This window comes from Alosa pseudoharengus, unplaced genomic scaffold (assembly GCF_046254945.1).
Source record: "Alosa pseudoharengus isolate Yale_2024_CS ecotype anadromous, Long Island Sound unplaced genomic scaffold, YU_APseudo_1.1 YU_APseudo_1.1_scf_2, whole genome shotgun sequence".
Lineage (NCBI taxonomy): Eukaryota > Metazoa > Chordata > Actinopteri > Clupeiformes > Clupeidae > Alosa > Alosa pseudoharengus.
In genome coordinates, this window is record NW_027468663.1 from 40,017,247 (window position 1) to 40,036,510 (window position 19,264).

Genomic DNA, 19,264 nt, shown 5'->3' on the forward strand with positions numbered 1-19,264 from the left:
GCTGCTAAACATTCTCTGGCTGCTGCTTCAGGCGGGAGTTGCAGTGGCAATGTCAACTGTTTGCGATTTCTAAGTGCACTCTAAAGTACATTTTCTGTCAAAGTATGCTGAAATTTCGCTATTCTTTTGTATGAATTCAGTCACACCTGTATATTTCGGGAGTCGGGACATGTTAGGCCATCTTCAAGCCAATTCGCCCAGTGGCTGGCTGGCTGGCTGTCAAAGTTAGCTGAAAGGAACCTGTTAACGAAGGTAGCAGAGAACAATTTGCGCTTTTCACGAACATATGTATATATATATATATAAATTATAATTTATCTGATAACGATTGAGTTGGACTTTCATGTAATAAAACGTAACCACTACCATAGGCTAGGCAGGTTATAATGCTCAGTATGCCGCCTTTAAGCTAGCCTGCCATATTTTCTGTTGTGTTGAAGTTGTTTCGCAAATGTTTTTCTTTTTTTTTTTTATTTATTAAAAAGAGTCTCGCTGAGACTAATTGACACAAACAGCTTAGTTTCAATACGAATCTTAAAATCAAGCAACGCGTTTTACACACTTTTATAAGTATTTAATCCATGCATTAATACAGCAAAATATCAGAAAGGTGGCAAACCAATTTCCTGAGAAGATGAGAAAGAGAGAGTGGGGAGACAGATTGAGACAGGTGGAGAAGCTGGCTCATTCTTATCAACAGAGCCCCCTCTCCTCCCGGTACCAACCCCGATTGGCCCGGCCGTCCCAGCCCTCCCCAGTGTGGCATCTTTTCCACCGGCAAAGCCCTGCCCTGGTCTTCGCACAGACCTGCAAAGAGGTTGGTGTATGCATGCACTTTAGGATACAGAAGTGAGGGATGGTCTTGGGCTAGTGCCATCTAGTTTTATTTATCCTACCAGTGCACTGATTTTATTCTTGGCACGGGAAGCCCACACCAGCCTAGCCTAACACAAAGAACTTAGAGTAGGCTACCAGCCAAGAATATTAGGTATTGTTCTGTATCTTGCGAAGTTAGAACACTTTAGTCATTAGCCATTGTCCTTAATGGTTAGGCTAGTCTAGCTGTTTCAGTTCCTTTCCCCTACACCAGGGGTTTTCATCCAGTGGTCCCAGACAATGCATTCATAGGTTCTGCTCTATTATTGTGTTACATTCTCCAAATGTAACTTAAGGCACTTTGAGCTGCATTCTGTGTATGAAAGGTGTTATACAAATAAAGCTTATTATTATTAAGCTCAATGTATCACTGCATGTTATTCAGTTGTGGTCATCATTTAGCTTCCTTTGTCAGAATGGTGGTCCTTGGGTCACAATTAGTTGAAAACCCCTGCCATACACATTGGTATGCCATCCCAGTGTCGGTCATAGACAGCGTATCTGTTCCTTTTTCTTGTCTTGGTGTGAAGGATGTCCATGTGTTTGCTCTCGAGCGAGAAGGTGGTGGTTGCATGGGCCAGAGGATCTACCTGGTGACCAGTTACACTGAGCTGTGGCACTACTACAGGTAAAGATCACATAAGACCTCAGGGCATGGTGAAGGGAGGAAATATTAATTAACATTTGAATGGACAGAGCTGTGGAAGTTTACACATGCTTTTTGACCCAATGTGGTTGAACTGTGTATTATTGTATGTGCTCACTGGTTTTGCTTAGGAGTACTGACCAAGAACATGTCACATTGCCTCCTTGCCAATGTACCCTGTAAAACCCCTTTCCCATTCAAACAGGACCTATAGACGGTCCCTTATGCACTGCTATGAGGTGATCCCAGAGGGAGCTGTGTGTAAACTCTACTTTGACCTGGAGTTCCAGAGAGCATGGAACCCTGGCCTCAATGGGGAAACTATGGTGGCTCGCTTAATTCAGGTACCGTATTTTCCGGACTATAAGTCACACTTTTTTTCATAGCTTGGCTGGTCCTGCGACTTATAGTCAGGTGCGACTTATATATGAAAAAAAATATATAATTGAACATGTTTTTAAATGTTAATTTATATTAACTGACATGAACCCTACATGAAACATTATCGTCTACAGCCTTGAGAGAGCGCTCTCAAATGCACAAGTCGTGAAACACACGTGCATAGCCTACTTAAATCCTCAAATTACTGCCGGGATTCTATTTATAGCTGGGCCTCAGATTCGGACAAATAAAAGCCAGTATAATTTTGTTTCAATTTAACTCATAAAATAGCTCTTCTTAATAATTTATATTGTTGGTTAGTTTAATATTGTTGCCAACAAAGTCATTGTCCTACACCATGAGTCTCCAACACATTGCTCTCAAGCTACCAGTAGCACGCAGCCCCAGGTTAACCTACATTTAAACACAATTGTTGCTGCCAGGCATCAGCCTACGAATTTTATCAAAAGTAAATCATGCATAATTTAAAAAATAACTAAATTTAGGCTATCTTAGACCTCTTTGGCTATACGGAATAAGGTTTCCCTTGCAGCACAGCACACGTTCCATGAATGAATGAATGAAAGCGCAATCTCGCAATAAGCGGACATCCCGACACTCTTTCATACATGAAACTTAATAGTGACCCAATGCCATTGATAGCCTACCGGTATGCTGCTCCAAACGAAAAGTATAGGCCTATGTCTCACAGTAAAACGCAAGAAATGAAGGCCTATAGCTGACTCGAAGGCTACAAGCCATGGTCCAAATAAAGGTGCTGTGCTTTGCCCAGCCATAAATTCAGGATTCACGATAGTCTGTCCCCTAAACATTCCTCACCCGTTATCTGGACATGCATGAAAACATTTGAAAACAAAACTCACTGGCATGTAATATTTGATCGCTGTTTTGCTACTAATTATCTTTCACGTGAATACGCACAGAAAGTGAAAGTAGGCCTATGCGCTCCGTGTCTGTAGCTGTCTGTTCACGTCCGCAATCGATTATATGTAGCTTTCCTCAAATGGAGAACACATCCATGTTCCTTGCGTTATATTATAGGCTGTTATGCTTCTGTGTTTGCGGTTCCTGATCGATAAACGTTTGTTTTCCTTTCCTGTCGATAGCGGTTGATCTAGAAGCACGTAATAGGCTATAATAATTTGACTTTAGCAGTGACAAATCCTGCTGAGAGAAAGAGAGAGAGAGCAAAGAGAGAGAGGCACCCCCAAAGTGGTCCTGCGCGCGCGTGTGTGTCTCTGCATGGGGTTCAATTGAAGTCAGAGTTGGTCCGCTTTCAGGCCGCTCCATTATTAGATTAACGTCAGACAGCGCTGTAAAATGTGTGGGGAATTTCTCGCATTATAATGGCTAGCGTTGCGGGACTTTTATCAGTAGCCTATGCTCAATACTTAGTAATAATTTATGCGCAATCCCGCGCTGAAATTTAGGCCCTGGTTTTAAATGTGCATCTTTTTTTCTCTCGCTCTCTCGGCGAGCATTTGTTCTGCTGCCAGCTTGTGCCAATACGCTATATCGTCCAAAATGCTTGATTGCATTGCATTCTCCACATTTTTAGCTAAAATTTCATGTACCACATCAGCATTTTTGTTCAGTGAATCTTTTGTAAATTGCTTTACAATAGCGTCGGGCACTTGTCAGCAGCCTTCGGCTAGCCTCTTGCCACTTCACTCCTTCGTCTTCAAGATTCCCTGTAGAATTCTCAATATTTTTGGCCTCAATGTGTTCAGTTACATAGTCTGTCTGTTCTTAGTCTTGGATTTTGTGAAATAAATTTCTAAATATCACCTGCTTGCTGTAGCTTCGGTCTGCACGTCCTTTTAAAACTGCATATTTTTCTCTCTCGAGCATTTAATCTGCTGCCGGCTTGTCTCTCCACATCGTCCAAAATGCTTGATTGCATTGCATTCTCCACATTTTTAGCTACATTTTCATGTACCATATAAGCATTTTTGTTCAGTGAATCTTTTGTAAATTGCTTTACAATTACCGTCGGGCCTATATGCCTATTGCCTGGCTTGCCTCAGCTTCGGTCACGTCCTTTTAAAACCGTCTTTTTCTCTATCGTGAGCATTTAATCTGCTGCCAGCTTGTGACTCCACATCGCCCAAAATGCTTGATTGCATTGCATTCTCCACATTTTTAGCGAAATTTTCATGTATCATATCAGCATTTTCTTTCAGTGAATCTTTTGCTTTGCAATGACCTTCCTGCCCTCCTCTTGGCTGCCTTCACTCCTTCATCTTCATTAACATTAATCTTTTTGGCCTCAATAATCCAGTTACATAGTCTCTGTTTTTGGTTTTGGATTTTGTGAAATACATTTCTAAATAAATGCGACTTATAGTCCGGTGCGACTTATATATGTTTTTTTCCTGTTCATGACGCATTTTTTGACTAATGCGACTTATACTCAGGAGCGACTTATAGTCCGGAAAATACGGTATATACTCTACTGTTTCTCTGCTGGATGTCACCCATACTGGGAAATAAGGCTATGTGACTTGTTTTGAGGTAGAGTAAGGGTCTTAAGGGTTATTATCGCAATCATTTTCACCAAATCCAGTTAACACTGAGGGTGCTGCCACTGCTACTAATACTACGATGACTATTATTATTACTACGATTATGACTATTTACTTTAACAGCAGAGGATTGTGAAATTTAATTCAAGATTTCAAACATGTGTCAAATAGTGTTTTAATGTTTTAACGCTGCAACAGCCAAAGGTCCATCATACCCTCAAATATAACAAAGAGGAAGGGTATGTAAAGCTTTGTAAGTTGTTAAAGACCCATATTGTTGGTTGGGTTGTCTGGTTGGTTGAAAATATGTAAAAAGTCTGAACTGTGTGGTGCCTACATTACATTAGATTCCATTCCATTGTTTCCAATACAACCCCGCACACCAGCATCAAACTCTGCTGTGGCAGCTGTGACAAGTACGATTTAGTTCTATCTGCTGTCCCATCGTGCTGCACAACGCTGTTGCCTTGCATCCTGTTACATTCCAATTGGAAAAAATGTAGTCCAATTGATTTTGTTTCGCTAAGGCTTGCACCTATCTATCTATCTGCTCGCATTGCATGCAATTAGGACACGGTGTTATGAGTGTTTTCTATGCTTTTATATACTGGATGTCTCTTCTCTTGATGCCAGAATTTTAAAGATCCTGTAAACCCCAATCGGAGATTTGTTTGGAAACACCTATGGAAAACTACAAGCAGTGTGAAGAATCCGCTTTCTGCTGTAGATTAGCACAAAATGCATATTTTGTTCACTTAACAGAGGTGTTTTCACTAATTACAGTGCATGAAAATGCACTGTTCTGTTATCCGAAGTCTTCTTCTTCTTCTTCTTCTTCTTCTTATTCTTCCCACCAAATTTCTGCGTCTAATTCAGCTTCAACCGTTTAACGTAAAAACTTCGTTCAAACATTGTAACGTAGGTCTTGAAAAGGACACTTGACGAATGTATTTTTCACTTTTGTAAACTTTATACTTTTTGAGATATTAACAAAAAACAAGCTTATTTTTCCCCATAGACTTTGCATTAGCACTATGACATCACAATGGACTAATTAACTTGATTTGCACCTGTATCAACTTCCAGCTGCTCACTACTAGGACCCATCAAAGGGCCAGTTAAACTGATTGCAACTGTATCAACTGCTTTCTGCTTAACTAGGCCAACTCTCTGTCTCTCCATTCTACAAGGATATAAGGCACATTCCATCCAACTTTCTATCCATTCATCCTCTTCAAACTATTCACTCATCCACCCATTAAACTATCCATCAACATCCATTAAACAATCTGCCTATCAACATCCATTCAACTTTCTTTCCATTACACTATCTACATTCAACTTTTAAACTATATACTCTGTCTCAGGCTTTAAGCATACAATCTGGCTCTCTTAAGACTACTATTTCCTCCTTCCCACAACTGTTTCAAAATAAATGTCCTCACTACAATAATTCACTATTAAATAATTTAACTATTTAAACTACTCAACTATTTAACTGTTCAGCCATTTCAACTGTCAGTTGTTATCAACTATGACTCCTGCCAACTGTTTTCAAATAAAAGTTTGTTTGGCATTTTATGGTAATATACAGTATGTTTATATTTTCATGCACTGGTAATTTCCTCGAAATTACATTTTCTAGTTAGCTCATTTATTTCCGGCTGAAGAGTTAATGAGGCTGAAGTGCTAATGAGGATCAGCTGGTTTAGAGAACGGTTTGAACAATATACATTAGGACAGTTGAGAGAGGTGGCACCTTTTCCCAGATTGGGCATGGCTTCAGCACAGTCCAAGGACCTGCCCACAGCATTTTAGAAGAAAATGTACAGGTCATTTTTTCATAATTTTAAAAACTAATTTAATATACTTTGCAATCTTTTTATTCATTCAGATTTGTCTTGGTGTGGCGTGAAACTCAGAACGCACATTTATTTTTTTAGTGGGTCACAGTCCCACAAAGTTGGCAGGAAGCATCACCAGCATAAACTCAGCTACTAAAATGTCAAGACAACATCAAATTGGGCTTTATCCAGGTGAATAGAACGCCTGTGTTTGTGTCCCCTCCCAACAGTATGTGTGTAAGAAGCTGCATGAGGCCTATGGGTTGAAATGCTCCAGCAGTGATGTGCTGAATTTGGACTCCAGCACAGAAGACAAGTTCAGCCGCCACCTGATCTTCCAGCTCCCTAATGCCACATTCAGGGACAACAGTCATGTTGGTAACGTTATAACATTTTACATTTCAAGTCACAATATATTCACAATAGGATTTCAGCTTATGGTAATATAAAAACAATGATTGCATGAAACAATCATTGCGGTACATCAGGCACTACACCTTCATACAACCCGTGCTGACTGTTCTTATCATCTAATTCAAGAGCTATTACCACCTTTCTGTAGCTTTCATTGCGACAACAAGGTATCATACTGAGTCATGTTTCGTCCTTATGTGTGTAAGATCCACTGTGTTTTACCACAGGTCGTTTCATTCATGCTATCCTTACACCGGTGAAAAACAGCAACCACCCAGAGGGGAGCTCTACCACCTGTACCAGTGAAGGGTAAAGCTGTAATTTTTTTTCACGTAATATAATAGAGATACTGACATAAAATTCAACATAAATGCATGTCTTATGTTGCTCCTTCACCATCATCCCATGGTGTTTTATGGAAAGTGAATTGTTAAGTGTAGCACAGGTTTACAGAAGTTTACAGCATCTCAATCCAATGGAATCAATCCACCCTGTAATGCAGAAACGCAGCATTTTACATACACACCTTAGAGATGGTATTTTTGCAGTGTACATTGTATAATATGGGTCAATGACACATACAATTTGTCAATAGGCCAAATTGAAAAATAAGAATTTCTGTTGCAATTGATCAAACATTAAGAATGGTGGGTACACAAAAATGTTGGCCTGTGGTCCTGCTGTTGTTCCTCTGCCTCACCAGTTGCATCTACAACCCCAAAACAGAAAAAGTTGGGACATTGTGTAAAACGTGAATAAAAACAGAATGTAATAATCTGCAAATCTCTTAAACTCATATTTAGTTGCAAAAAGGACACATATCAAATGTTGAAAATGACAAATTTGACTATTTTGTGGAAAATATATGCTAATTTCGAATTTGATACCAGCAACATGTTTCAAAAAAAGTTGGGACAGGGTAATAAAATGCTGGAAAAGTTGTGTAATGATAAAGAAAACAAAGGGAAGAATGTTTCGCAACTACCGGTAATTAGGGTAAGTGGCAACACGACTGGGTATGAAAAAGAGCATCCCAGAGAGACAGGGACTCTTAGAAGTAAAGATGTAGCGGTAAACTTGTGTAAACTTATATGCACAAATGATGAAACAATGACATTTTAATGCTTCTTAACATGAAATTGTGAAGTATTTGGGGAGTTAATCATCTACAGGACATAATATTATTAAAACATTCAGAGAATCCAGAGAAATCTTTGCAAACAAGGGAAAGAGCTGAAAAACACATTGGATGGCCGTGGTGTTTTGGACCTCAGATGGCATTGAATCAATACCAGACCTGTTTCCAGACCTGTCATTGTATGAGCTCAGGAAAACCTCTGATAACCACTGTCTATGTGCACAGTTTAATATCAATTCAAAAACTGCAGCCAACATTGTAACAGCTAAAATTGTATTGAGACATGATACAGAAAATACTACCCTCTTATCTGGGCCTGAGCTTGTTTAAAATTGACTGAGGTAACGTGGAAAAAGGTCCTGTGGTTAGACCAATCAAAGTTTGCCATTCTTTTTGGAAATCATGGACTCATCTGGGCTAAAGAGGAGAGGGCCTATACAAGTATCCAACCTATCCAACTTGTTTTAGTGCTCAGTTCGAAACCCAACATCTATGACGGTGTGGACGAGCCTAAGGGCCTACGGCATGGGCATCTTGCACATGTGGCAAAGCACAATCAATTCTGAAGGTTTTGAGCAACATATACTGCCATCCAGGCAATGTCTTTTCCAGGGACGACCTTGAATATTTCAGGAAAGCAATGCCAAAATGAATTCTGCACATATTTAAATAGTATTTCTCCATAGAGGAAGAGTCCAGGTGCTAAGATGGCCTGTCTGCGGTCCAGATTTGTCAAATTAGGTGCATAATGGAATGAAAAACATGACTAAGAATACCCCATACTGTTGAGCAACTGAAATCCTATATTGGGGATTAATGGGACAAAATTTCATTCTCAAAACTGTAGCAAATGGTCTCCTCAGTTCATTAACATTTACAGAATTTTGTTAAATGAAGAGGTGAAGCAGCACAGTGGTAAACATGCTCCCGTCACAACTTTTTTTGAAACATGTTGCTGGCATTAAATTCAAAATGAACATATATTTCCATGAAATAGTCCAAATTTTCATTTTCAACATTTGATATGTTGTCTATGTCCATTTTGCTGCTAAATATGGGTTTACGAGACTTGTATATTATCACATTCTGTTTTTATTTGCATTTTACACAACGTCCCAACTTTTTCTGTTTTGGGGTTGTATATCAGCTGTAAGGCCAGGAAACCCCCCTGCTGAAACCTTCCCCTCCTCCTCTTTCTCTTTCTCTTCCTGTTTTGATTTTGGCCATGCATTGTTTTGAGGCTTCCTTCTGATGGTATTTTGCACCTGTTCCTATTGTGGCAATATACTGCATTTGCAGTTGCATGATTGATGCGTGACCCATGGTTGTGCGCTGCAGTGCAGACTGTAAATAATGCAGTGTTTATTTGTGCTGGTGTGAGATTGCTGAGGCTGACATGTGATCTGCTTACTGCAGTATAGACCCACTCACTGCCATGGAGTATATTCCATACACGGACAGAGGCATGCTGGGAAGTCCGCAGCCCAAGAGGCAAAAACATGGGGAGGATGACCTCAGCTTTCTGTCGGTGAAAAACAAAGAGGGACAGATTCAGCTGTTTGTTGACCTCGGTGTGCATTTTAACTCGTTATACATTTGACCTTTTACATCATCAGGATTTTTTTCAGCATTCAGAATTTTAGTCTTAATTGAAACATAGATTTAAAAAGCTTGCTGTGAAACTGCAGGTTTATAGATTCTGACAGTAGAAGAGTTTAGAGTCTGACAGTTGTATTTATACTTTAGATACTGTAGATTTTTTGCAACAGACTCCTGTTTTGTGCATTTGGTTGTAGGGGTCTATACCAAGAACAGAAACTTTAGGCTATACAAGTCGTCAAAGCTGGGGAAGAATGCAGCCCTCGTAGTTGCCGAGGACAACCAGTTTATTCCAAAACCTGACAAGCATCTTACTATGGAGGAGAACATCTTTCAGGCATCTTTGATCAGCAATGTGAGGTACCTGATCCTGTTGGCATGGATACAGTTATCACCCACCTTTTATAAACATTTACGTTCACAAATTAAGCAAATCTCCAGTTTGAAACCTAGAGACTTAGCTAACCTTTGATAAGAGCTGAATATCTTTGAGCCCTAGCTGTCCCAGATAGCCCTCTCACATAGGCCTCCAGACACTTCTGCTAACAGCTGTTATTGTGTGTGTGTGTTTGTGTGTGTGTGTGGTGAAAGAGAAGGTCTGGGTGTGTCAACTTAAAGCAAGTTGCTGCAAGTCGGCAGTGTTTTTTTGGAAGGACATGTGACTGCCTGGCATTCCTTCTGCTTGGATTGCATTAAATCCAGCCACAGACTACAACACAGACACAGACTAACATACTCTCATAGCAGCTCTACACCACCTCCCGTTGGATAGATTAAGTAACAGTAAGCAGTAAGGAATGACTCTAATGGAAGCTTATCGGCCGCACTTTTCTATTTAAAGTTTTTTTCTCTAACTAAATAAGGAAAATGCCTCACTGAGCATAAGCAGAAGTTTCTCATAGAGGCAGTATACTTGTTTCTAACACTGACACAGAATAAGAAGTCTGCTATAAATAGAAGAACTAACACCCAGTGAAAAGCAGGTGAATTGACAGAGAAATGGAAATTGAGCGTTCAAAATATTAAAGTATTCTCTTGCCTTTTGTTTAGTTTTGACAAAGCAAACCTTCAAAGTAACAAGAAAGCCTGTGCATCTGAAAGCTTAATTTTGACTTCTTTCTGGCCATAGTTACACAGGGCAAAGGATTTTGACGTGGGACGCCTCCGAGTTGGGAAATCCCAAAGGGCCTCGGCCAGAGGGCTCCTCCAGAGCACACGCCAGCCCAGGTACTGGAGCAGAGTCCATCACTGACACGAATGCATTGAACTCAGTGGTAGTCGTTAGAGGGTAGGGTGGTGTAAACTAATACTCCTGAAATTCTAGAAAGAGGTGCATAAGTAATGGTATAACAACCAACAGCTTCAGGCACTGTCAAAGATATACCGTACTATAAGCGTTCAGCAACATTAATGTTTCACTTTGAATGGGACATCTATTCTTTATCTTTATAAAATATATTTATTATAAAATTGGGTGACACTTTACTTGACAGTATCAACATAAGAGTGACATGACACTGTCATGAACACGACAGTGTCATGACACATGAACCCTAACCCTAACGCTAATCCTAACCCTAACTCTAACCCTAAACCTAACCCTAACTTATTATGACAAAAATCGAATGTCACTTAATAAAAGAAGCGTTGTGTCATAAACTTGTTTATGACACGTTCATGACAGTGTCATATCAATCTTATGTTGATACTGTCAAGTAAAGTGTAACCTAAAATTGTTTCTTGGATTCACATAACATTCATCCACCATTGTGTGCATGGAGAAGCAACCTACCACCAAACACTTTTACATTTTCCTCTCCTGATCAACCTCGTGTTTCATCAGATTGTGTAGGAGGCTACCAGTACTCCCCCTACAGGGAAGTGGATGACTTTGTGTTGACACTGGTGTGCAAAGATAACATCAAAGGAAGTAGGTATCTAGAGCTGCACACTTTCCTGAAATTATTAGGTTGATTAAATCAGGACATGTTGTTCTCATTTGTATACATTATTTTTGAATAGCTGTGATATGCAGTTGTGGCAGTTTGATTGTCACTGCACCCTTTTGCTCAGGTATACGGCAGTGGAACTACTTTGTGTCAGAGCAGCTGCTAGTCTATGACATTCTGCACTACCGCTGGTGCTACAACGTGGGGCGCTTTCACAAGAGCAACAACATCATGTGAGTATCGCCTGCCAAGAGGACCTCCATTTCATACCTACACTCAGTCTGCTCCCTAGACTCTTTATGGCTACATGCTAAAAATCAGCTTTGTCTTTTCAGATTATTACTATTATAACAGGTTGTGATCGACTATGCTCTGTAATGAAATGTGTCCCTTAGAATATCAAAAGAGAACACAGCAAATACGACAATTATGGCTTCTGGAAAATGTTTTCTCACACAGCTCAAGCAAGCTCTCAGTCAACCTCACTCATTCACGCTCAATGTGTGAACAAAACAAGTGTGATGTCCCACAGGCGCATTTAATGTCCTTGCGCACACACTGCACACGTACCAAGCGCCACCCGGTCTCTCCAAACACAAACAAGCAAAACTTGGCGACAAAATGTGAACAAAAGGATCCACGGTCAAGTCCAATCCAACTGAAGAAGCAAAATAAAAATAAAATCTCCAAACAAAAAGGAAAAATAACCAAAGGCTTCAATGAAAAAATAACCCCAGCCATAAAAACCTTAAAGGATACTTGTCATTGGTGTCAACCGCAGTTCCACACACAGCTGACAATTGACTGACAGGTCAACTATGTCAGCTGATGGCTCTGACAATCAGCTGACTCCCTTGACATGCCACTGTCATCAACCTCCCCAATAGTAAACAAAAGAACACATCCAAAATAAACATTCATGATTCACACGTAGGACTGCAGACACGGACATGGATGGAAACAAGAATGCGGAGTGCACTTAGTTGGATGTTCAATTTAAATTACATCATGATGTTTAAAGTGACTCCTAAATACACATATGTGGTGGTGCTACAACATGACCCATCACTTTGATTAGTAATTCACAGATAGTTCTTGCCCTCTGACCTTGGTTTGACCTTTACAGGATCCTAGTGGATCTGAGGGAGGAGGTGTGGTATCAGAAGTGCTACGACCCAGAGTGCAGGAGACAGAACTACAGATCCTCCAGTAGGTCCCTACAGCCAAACAGTCCACTTAATGGTCCATTAAAGGATAGCGGATTTTGTTTTTTCCCCACTTACTGAAGAACAACTGTAAAATATTTATTCTCCTTCTGCCTCAGATTACCCACTGCCAGAAGATATCTGCATCAGTCATCTACTCAAAGAGGTCAGACACACTGCCCAAACATCACACTGAGCATCTAGCTATAATCCAGTGCAAATATTAGATGCTTAGAATGTGTTTTGTCATTTAGTATGTCAAATGCCTGTAGTCTGTGATGAACTTGCTCAAGTACTTTAGCTTTCCTGTTGAATACTCGTTTAAGGTCAGACAACTAACCTAAACCACTGCAGCTACTACTTCCTAGTGTGTCTCTCAGTCTGATGTGGTATTTACCATCGATATTAGAAAGCTAGATACCGCATTGGGCTCGAGTTCTGTTAGGAGGCATACGTAAACGCGGTCGCCATATTGCTGGGGGCAACACATTTACGGACTATGGGCAACACTTGCCGGCAATCAGATACACCTGTTTGATTTTCAGTCAGTCACATGCTTCTTCATTGACCTTATTGATTGCCCCCACCAAGATGGCGATCTTATTACGTTCGGGAGCCCAATGCGGTATCTAGCTTTCTAATATCTATGGTATTTACTGCGCAATGTAGACTTTCTTGTTGAAATTAGTGTGGGTCAGTCTCACGTCAAGTGATATCACTACCTTTCCATAGCTGGTCTCTCTTTGGCCACAGCTTTTTTTTTGTGAATAACAGTTTTTTATTTTTTGAATACAGACAAATCCAAATACAACAACCCCCACCCCTAACCCTAACCAAAACACATCACCACCACAAACAAATTCGCCTTGGTTGCACAAAGATGTAGTCCACATATAAGATGTCTTGTGTTAGGAAGAACTGACCACAGCTTTGACTGATTGGTTTCACGTGACACACGTCATTCAGGATGAGGAGGACCAGCTGTATCTGGTGGATGACGAAGGGAACATTGAGCTCAGCCAGAGACCGTGTCCTGAGGCATCACCAGAAGGGGGCAAACCGGAGAGCAGTGGCCAGGTGGGAGACAGCGCAGGCTGGGGAGACTGGGCTGAGGATGACCCCTGTTACCTAGAGGCCCTGGAGGAGGTGGAGAGGAGCAGTGAGGAGGTGTCTGATCAGCTGCTGCTCATGGCAGCAGATGATTGGGAGAACAGCTCATGACGACGGAGACAAGCTCATGGGCACAGACTGAGAAACTGGAGCCATACAAATCCAGTCCGTTGTCTTTATCTCTATCAAAAAGAGTGACAATGTTATGGGGCAGAAATGTATTTAATGTTTATTTAGAAGTGCAACAACTGTTAAGCAAGTGTGAATCAATAAGTAATAAGTTTGCATCAATAATTCTGACAGAATGTTGGAGATTTTTCCATTGGAGTGGTTTTAAAATTGATTTAAGTTGATGAAAAAATATCACCACATAACATCTTAAGAACACACGCATAGAATAGAGTGAATTAAAAGAGGCCAGGCCAATGTCAAATACACACAAAATAGTGTTTATTTGGTATACCTTGAAATATGGAAATATATGCATCTTACATTTGTACAAAAATGTGATAGACCAAGACATTAAAATTTGACATGTCCTTGTTCCAGGAGATGCGAGTTTAGGTTTTCACTGCCTCTGTTCCATGGACTCCTCCTCATCTAACCCCTCCCCCTCTAACTCATTGTACAACCATTTCCCATCATGCTGTGCTTCTTACATTTTTTTCCAGTTGTCACAGCTACATTTAAATGCTTGGCATCGAAAGCTCAATTCCGGCCATATATAAATGGCTATTGTTCCTGATTTAATTATTTTAGAATAATTTAAACAAAGGCTAGCTGACATTAACATTCAGCATTGGTGTCCATTATGCTTGCAGTGGGCATCAGGCTGTACAAACCCAGTCAGCCCTCGTACAATTGTTTATGAAGCTCTTTGAGAATGGCTTGGATCTGATGTTGAAACTCTGAGACACGTTTTCATGAAGACATTTCATTTTGTCACAAACTCCCTTTGTGCTTTCTGGGTCACTTACGCCTCAATAATTTAGATAGTCTTTGAAGGTCACTTGGAGACTGGACATTACAGGCACAAGAGAACAGATAGTGCTAATACTACTGAGCAGCCATCTAATATTAGTGCTGGTCACATTTACAGTCTAGTAAATATGATAGTAAGTATCACATACCTTTGAAGGGAAAGGTTATTATAATTCTATTCTGAAGTCCTGTTGAAAAGAGGACTACATCTATCAGAGATCAGAGTCTTATGATCAGTCTTAAGTAATCCATTGAACTTAACTTGAATTTTGCATACTTATGACTTGTTTACTATTGACACTAAATTCCCCAAATGAATCACCTGAAGTGCCAGGTATAAAGAAATTGTTGGTATGAGGATATAGCCTAGAAATCTAGATGCACCCTAGCGGCAGCAAATTGGATTTGCTGCCAGGGCTAGTCTAGCAACTCTCTGTTGGCTTGTGAGCTCGAAAAATTAAACTTCTATCAGGCCAATCAAATCGTATATAGAGTCGTTAGGTGGGCTTAACATAATGATTGATGGCAGAGTTGCAACGGTTTGGCTTGAATTCCCTGCTACTTGAAAACAAATAAGATGGATGTTGCTAGTGGCGAACAGTGTGACACGAGTTAAGCTTTTATTAAGTTGGCAAAAGTTTGAACTGGCCAACTAGCTCCGCTGGTGGGAAACGCATGGGACTCATAGCGCTTTCCTATTGCGTGCAGAGGGAATTTGAAAGACAACCGATTATCCCACCCCTCGGACTGAGCACTGCGAACGGTGAGTGTCCAGACCCTACATTTTAATGTGGGTCTGGCTCGTCAGGCTAATGAGGATATGGATGCTACGAGGAATTTGTGTACATTTAAAAGTCAACAGAACCTCGGCATCATAAACTGAAAGCATAAGAGTAAAAATCACCATTTGGTGCCTCTTCTATGCCTGTTCTGCGTTCAGCTGTTCACCCTATACCTGATCTGTCTATGACTTTTACATCTTTACATCCAGATCTTTCATAAATAGCTCAAAAACAACATAGAACATTTAAATAGATAGCTATATACACAATAACTTCTCAACTGAAATGCATGATTCTTGTAACAAACGGATATGTCTTTCTTCAGCTTCACTCCCATGTCACATTCTTACTGAAGTCTTCAGCCTGGCGGTGCTGAGTCCGGGTCACAAACCCCTTCTCCTGAGAGGACTGAGGGTGAGGCGTGGGGTTGACGGGAGATGGTCACTCTAAGGCTGGAGGCTTTGCCACTGACTTTGGACATGTGTGGAGCTTTGTCCCACATGGCTAAGGCATAAGGTTATCCACTGTCTGTTAAAACAGCAAGCTGGGTGCTTATCATCAGCATACAGACCAGGATACTTGAAAGCCCCCCAAAAACGCTCTTTGTGTTACTCAGATTGAAATTATCGTGATTACTAGTAGATTATTCATTGAGATGGTGCAGGTCATCTGATGCTTGGTCACTGGTGTCCATGTGATTGACATACACAACAGGAGTCAGGCTATGGCTTCTGTTTGAGTGTGGCCCTTTTTGTCTGTTTTGGTTGCACACTTCTCTTTTCCAACATGTCTTCTTCCTCCTCCTTGTGTGGTAATGTGGGGTCACATTTTGATGCGGGCATAGAGTTGGTCAATCTGCTCTCTGAAGTGGTTCTTCAGCTCCGTCCTCTTGGCCTTTAACGTCGGAGTTAGCAGGCCGTTTTGGACAGAGAACATCTCTGGGTGTAGTGCAATGTCCCTTACCTGGTCACACACACAAACACACACACACGAAAAGACACACACTGTCATACCAAAGCTTAAGGGGCTTAAAACTTTAAAACTGCAAAAGGAGTTTCAGGCTGCCAAGCCATCAGTCTCAGAGAGTACCTGACTACACGATGAAGCTTGTATGCTATTTAATGTGGAATATCAATAATCAGTCTTGCAAAGGACAATTAAAAAATTGACTATCAATCTATCCCAGTTTTGCTTTGGGCGAGTCACCTGCTCAAAGGACTTAAGGCCCCCTTCTTTGCCCAACCGGACAATGTCCTCCAGTATGGCGTTCTTCAGATCCTGCACGGAAACATAGTAGGCATCAGACGTCTGTGGATTTAGCTAATCTCAAATCAGTAAGGCTGACTTTCACAAAATGTCTCAGAAAGGAAGTGTGAAACAGAATGTATGGTAGACTAGACAGTAATTTCCTAATGCTATTGATGATGCATAGCACTGATCACTATAAAGGATATCATGATTTGTGAGTGTGTGTGTGCATGTGGTCGTTCACCTTGTTCTTGCACAGCTCGGTGTATGAGCCCTCGATACCCCTCTTTTTTGCCCACCCAGGCAGAAAATCAGCATCTGGCACGACAACGCCCACAAGACAAGCCTGTGTATGGAAAAAAGACCATCAGTTCTCAAGCTATGACTACATGAGCAGACCAGGCTCATCCACCCACACCAGTCATCCTGCTGCGGCTCACCTGAAGACTGTCTCCATGCACAAATATCTGTGCCACGGGATCGCTGCGGGTGTAGATGTTTTCGATCTTCTCGGGGGCAATGTACTCCCCCTGGGCCAGCTTAAAGATGTGTTTCTTCCTGTCGATGATTTTCAGAGTGCCATTCTGCAGCACAGGAGAGCAAGAACAAAGGCAGGCTGTGAGCTGTGCACTTTTATTTGGGATAGTGTATTACAAGCATGGAAAGGCTACTGAAATTTAATCATTACATTAACTGTGACGATCCCATGATCTTGGCACTATAACTAACTGGGGTAAAGGATTTAACAAAACAAAAATGCACACACTAACTAATTTCCATAATGGTCAGAGAGATTAGATTATGAGAAACTAGCAAGTGGCACTGGCAGTATTGAAACAGACTAGGGTGATGTTGACACTGTTTGCCTCACCGGTAGCCATTTGCCAATGTCGCCTGTATGAAGCCAGCCATCTTTATCTATTGCCTCAGCAGTCTTCTCTGGGTCATTCAGGTAACCCTGGAACACGTTTGGTCCTTTAACACACACCTAGAGGCACAGAAACACACACACACACACACACACACACACACACATATATACACATAAGCAGATGCATGTACACATTCAAACGCCACATTAGAACATTGGTTCCCAAAGACTGGGTCGTGACCCACGGGTGGGTCGCAGGGGATTTTATTTGGGTCGCCAGCACAATTTACGTTGTGTAATAGGCCTAGCTTATACCATTTAACCAGCGATCAGTTTTCTATTAGGATATAGTTTGTTTACCACAGTCAAGGCCCTAGAATAGCTCTGAAAATGGGGGCGAACGTGTTGCAGAGGTGACAGCGTGCATCTCACTCACAAAACTGTGAGGCACCTGCTATGGACCTCGCAGTTGCAAAATGCAAGGGACATGAATCAGCACGAACATTAACGGACAGCTGCTTCTGTTGACCGATTAAAATCTAGTTATCATGCTGTCAACTAAAGCAGACATCCGTGTACAGGGCATGGCTATTCAATTTGCGTCATAGGCTGATAGTTTTGATTGTAGATGCACTCTTTAAAGTTAATAGCAGCCTCCTCACATTCCTTATTATTTCGGATTTAAAACACAGACCAGTGCATTATAGTAGGCTACAATTTAAATGGACATTTTAAAAGGTATTATTTCCTCTCGTTTTCCACCTCGCAAACTCTACTAGGCTAAAGTAAAAGTGCATTATCTTTTGGCTATTGCGAAAAGCCTCTTCTTCTGATATTTATTAATTTCACATTCTTACAACAACATAGCTTGTCACAACATCAATACACAGCCTTAGTATCAGGCCTAGCAAACGTTTAACTCCAGAGAAAAATGCGGATTCAACATTCTAAAGAAACCTCCAGAAATAGGCTACAATATAACGACTTGAGTTATTTGCTATGTTTACATCGGAATTAACAGTGTTATGGATCCATTTGTCTGCAACGCAACGTAGCCTACAACATCTCTCTTTAGATATACAGGAACAGCTTACTATATTGAAGAGTGACGATTGCGTAGCATGCATGCATATCCCCATCAGATGCGCATTAAAACGTTATCTTTAGGTAACTTTCCACGCTGATGGTGCTCAAAATGCAACACAACTGTGTTCAAAGCAGGATGAGGAAAACCTGAGGTTGTGTGTTTGTACAAAACTGAGCGAGAATTTTATAGCTTTGAAAATATTTAACATTGTTTCATGTGTAACTGAGATTGCAGAGTTGTGGGAAACTGAGTCAGTGTATCACCAATCCCTGTAGTAGTAGGCCAGTCTTAGGCGCTATTACATATCTAGATATGGCCAGATTCTCTGATATTCACTTCCAAGGAGACTTTGTGCACATGGGCGGATTATGAACTTTTGGGCCCCTGGGACCTGCAGGTCTTATTGCAAGGGACATTGGGTATTGGGTATTAAGGGCTCCCCACTAATTGTCGCATATGTAGGAGGGGGGGTTTGGGGGTCCTCCCCCAGAATTTTTTTTAAATTTGTTTGATGTGATTTCCTGTATTCTGGTGCATTTTGGGGATGGCCAATACTAAATTCGATCAGATTCATAGCCTACATCCTG

At 41.0% G+C, this 19,264-nt stretch overlaps 2 protein-coding genes across 6 annotated transcripts in view; one reads left to right on the plus strand and one right to left on the minus strand.

Annotated features, from left to right (window-relative positions):
* The first annotated feature begins 11 nt into the window (after positions 1–11).
* primpol (primase and polymerase (DNA-directed)) lies at positions 12–14,259 on the plus strand. 2 transcript variants are annotated; one of them, XM_076294990.1, is made up of 14 exons: positions 12–252; positions 596–817; positions 1,407–1,504; positions 1,728–1,866; positions 6,524–6,671; positions 6,935–7,016; positions 9,262–9,416; positions 9,642–9,804; positions 10,574–10,671; positions 11,288–11,374; positions 11,518–11,626; positions 12,520–12,602; positions 12,718–12,764; positions 13,565–14,259. In XM_076294990.1, exons 2-14 carry the CDS (start codon positions 635–637, stop codon positions 13,817–13,819), a joined length of 1,647 nt encoding a protein of 548 aa, XP_076151105.1. In that variant the 5' UTR covers positions 12–252; positions 596–634; the 3' UTR covers positions 13,820–14,259. The 2 variants fall into 2 exon arrangements, with proteins under 2 accessions (XP_076151105.1, XP_076151106.1); XM_076294991.1 differs by lacking the exon at positions 12–252 and having other exon boundaries at positions 264–817.
* The window catches only part of acsl1a (acyl-CoA synthetase long chain family member 1a), a 28,545-nt gene continuing 23,417 nt past the window's right edge, over positions 14,137–19,264 (minus strand). For all 4 annotated transcript variants that reach the window (XM_076294985.1, XM_076294989.1, XM_076294987.1 and 1 more), the window contains exons 17-21: positions 17,591–17,707; positions 17,160–17,303; positions 16,964–17,065; positions 16,678–16,749; positions 14,137–16,434 (exon numbers count right to left, since the gene is read on the minus strand). In XM_076294985.1, the coding sequence (XP_076151100.1) occupies positions 16,294–16,434; positions 16,678–16,749; positions 16,964–17,065; positions 17,160–17,303; positions 17,591–17,707 (576 nt within the window). In that variant the 3' untranslated portion in view covers positions 14,137–16,293. The remainder of the gene's footprint in view (positions 16,435–16,677; positions 16,750–16,963; positions 17,066–17,159; positions 17,304–17,590; positions 17,708–19,264) is intronic.

What these genes read in the sequence shown, in the direction of transcription:
- primpol (XM_076294990.1), top strand. Translation starts at nt 635, where the DNA reads ATGAGAAAGAGAGAGTGGGGAGACAGATTGAGACAGGTGGAGAAGCTG. An exon ending in GAGCTGTGGCACTACTACAG is followed by an intron (nt 1,505 to 1,727) that starts GTAAAGATCACA and finishes CCATTCAAACAG; the next exon opens with GACCTATAGACGGTCCCTTA. An exon ending in TCAGTCATCTACTCAAAGAG is followed by an intron (nt 12,765 to 13,564) that starts GTCAGACACACT and finishes CACGTCATTCAG; the next exon opens with GATGAGGAGGACCAGCTGTA.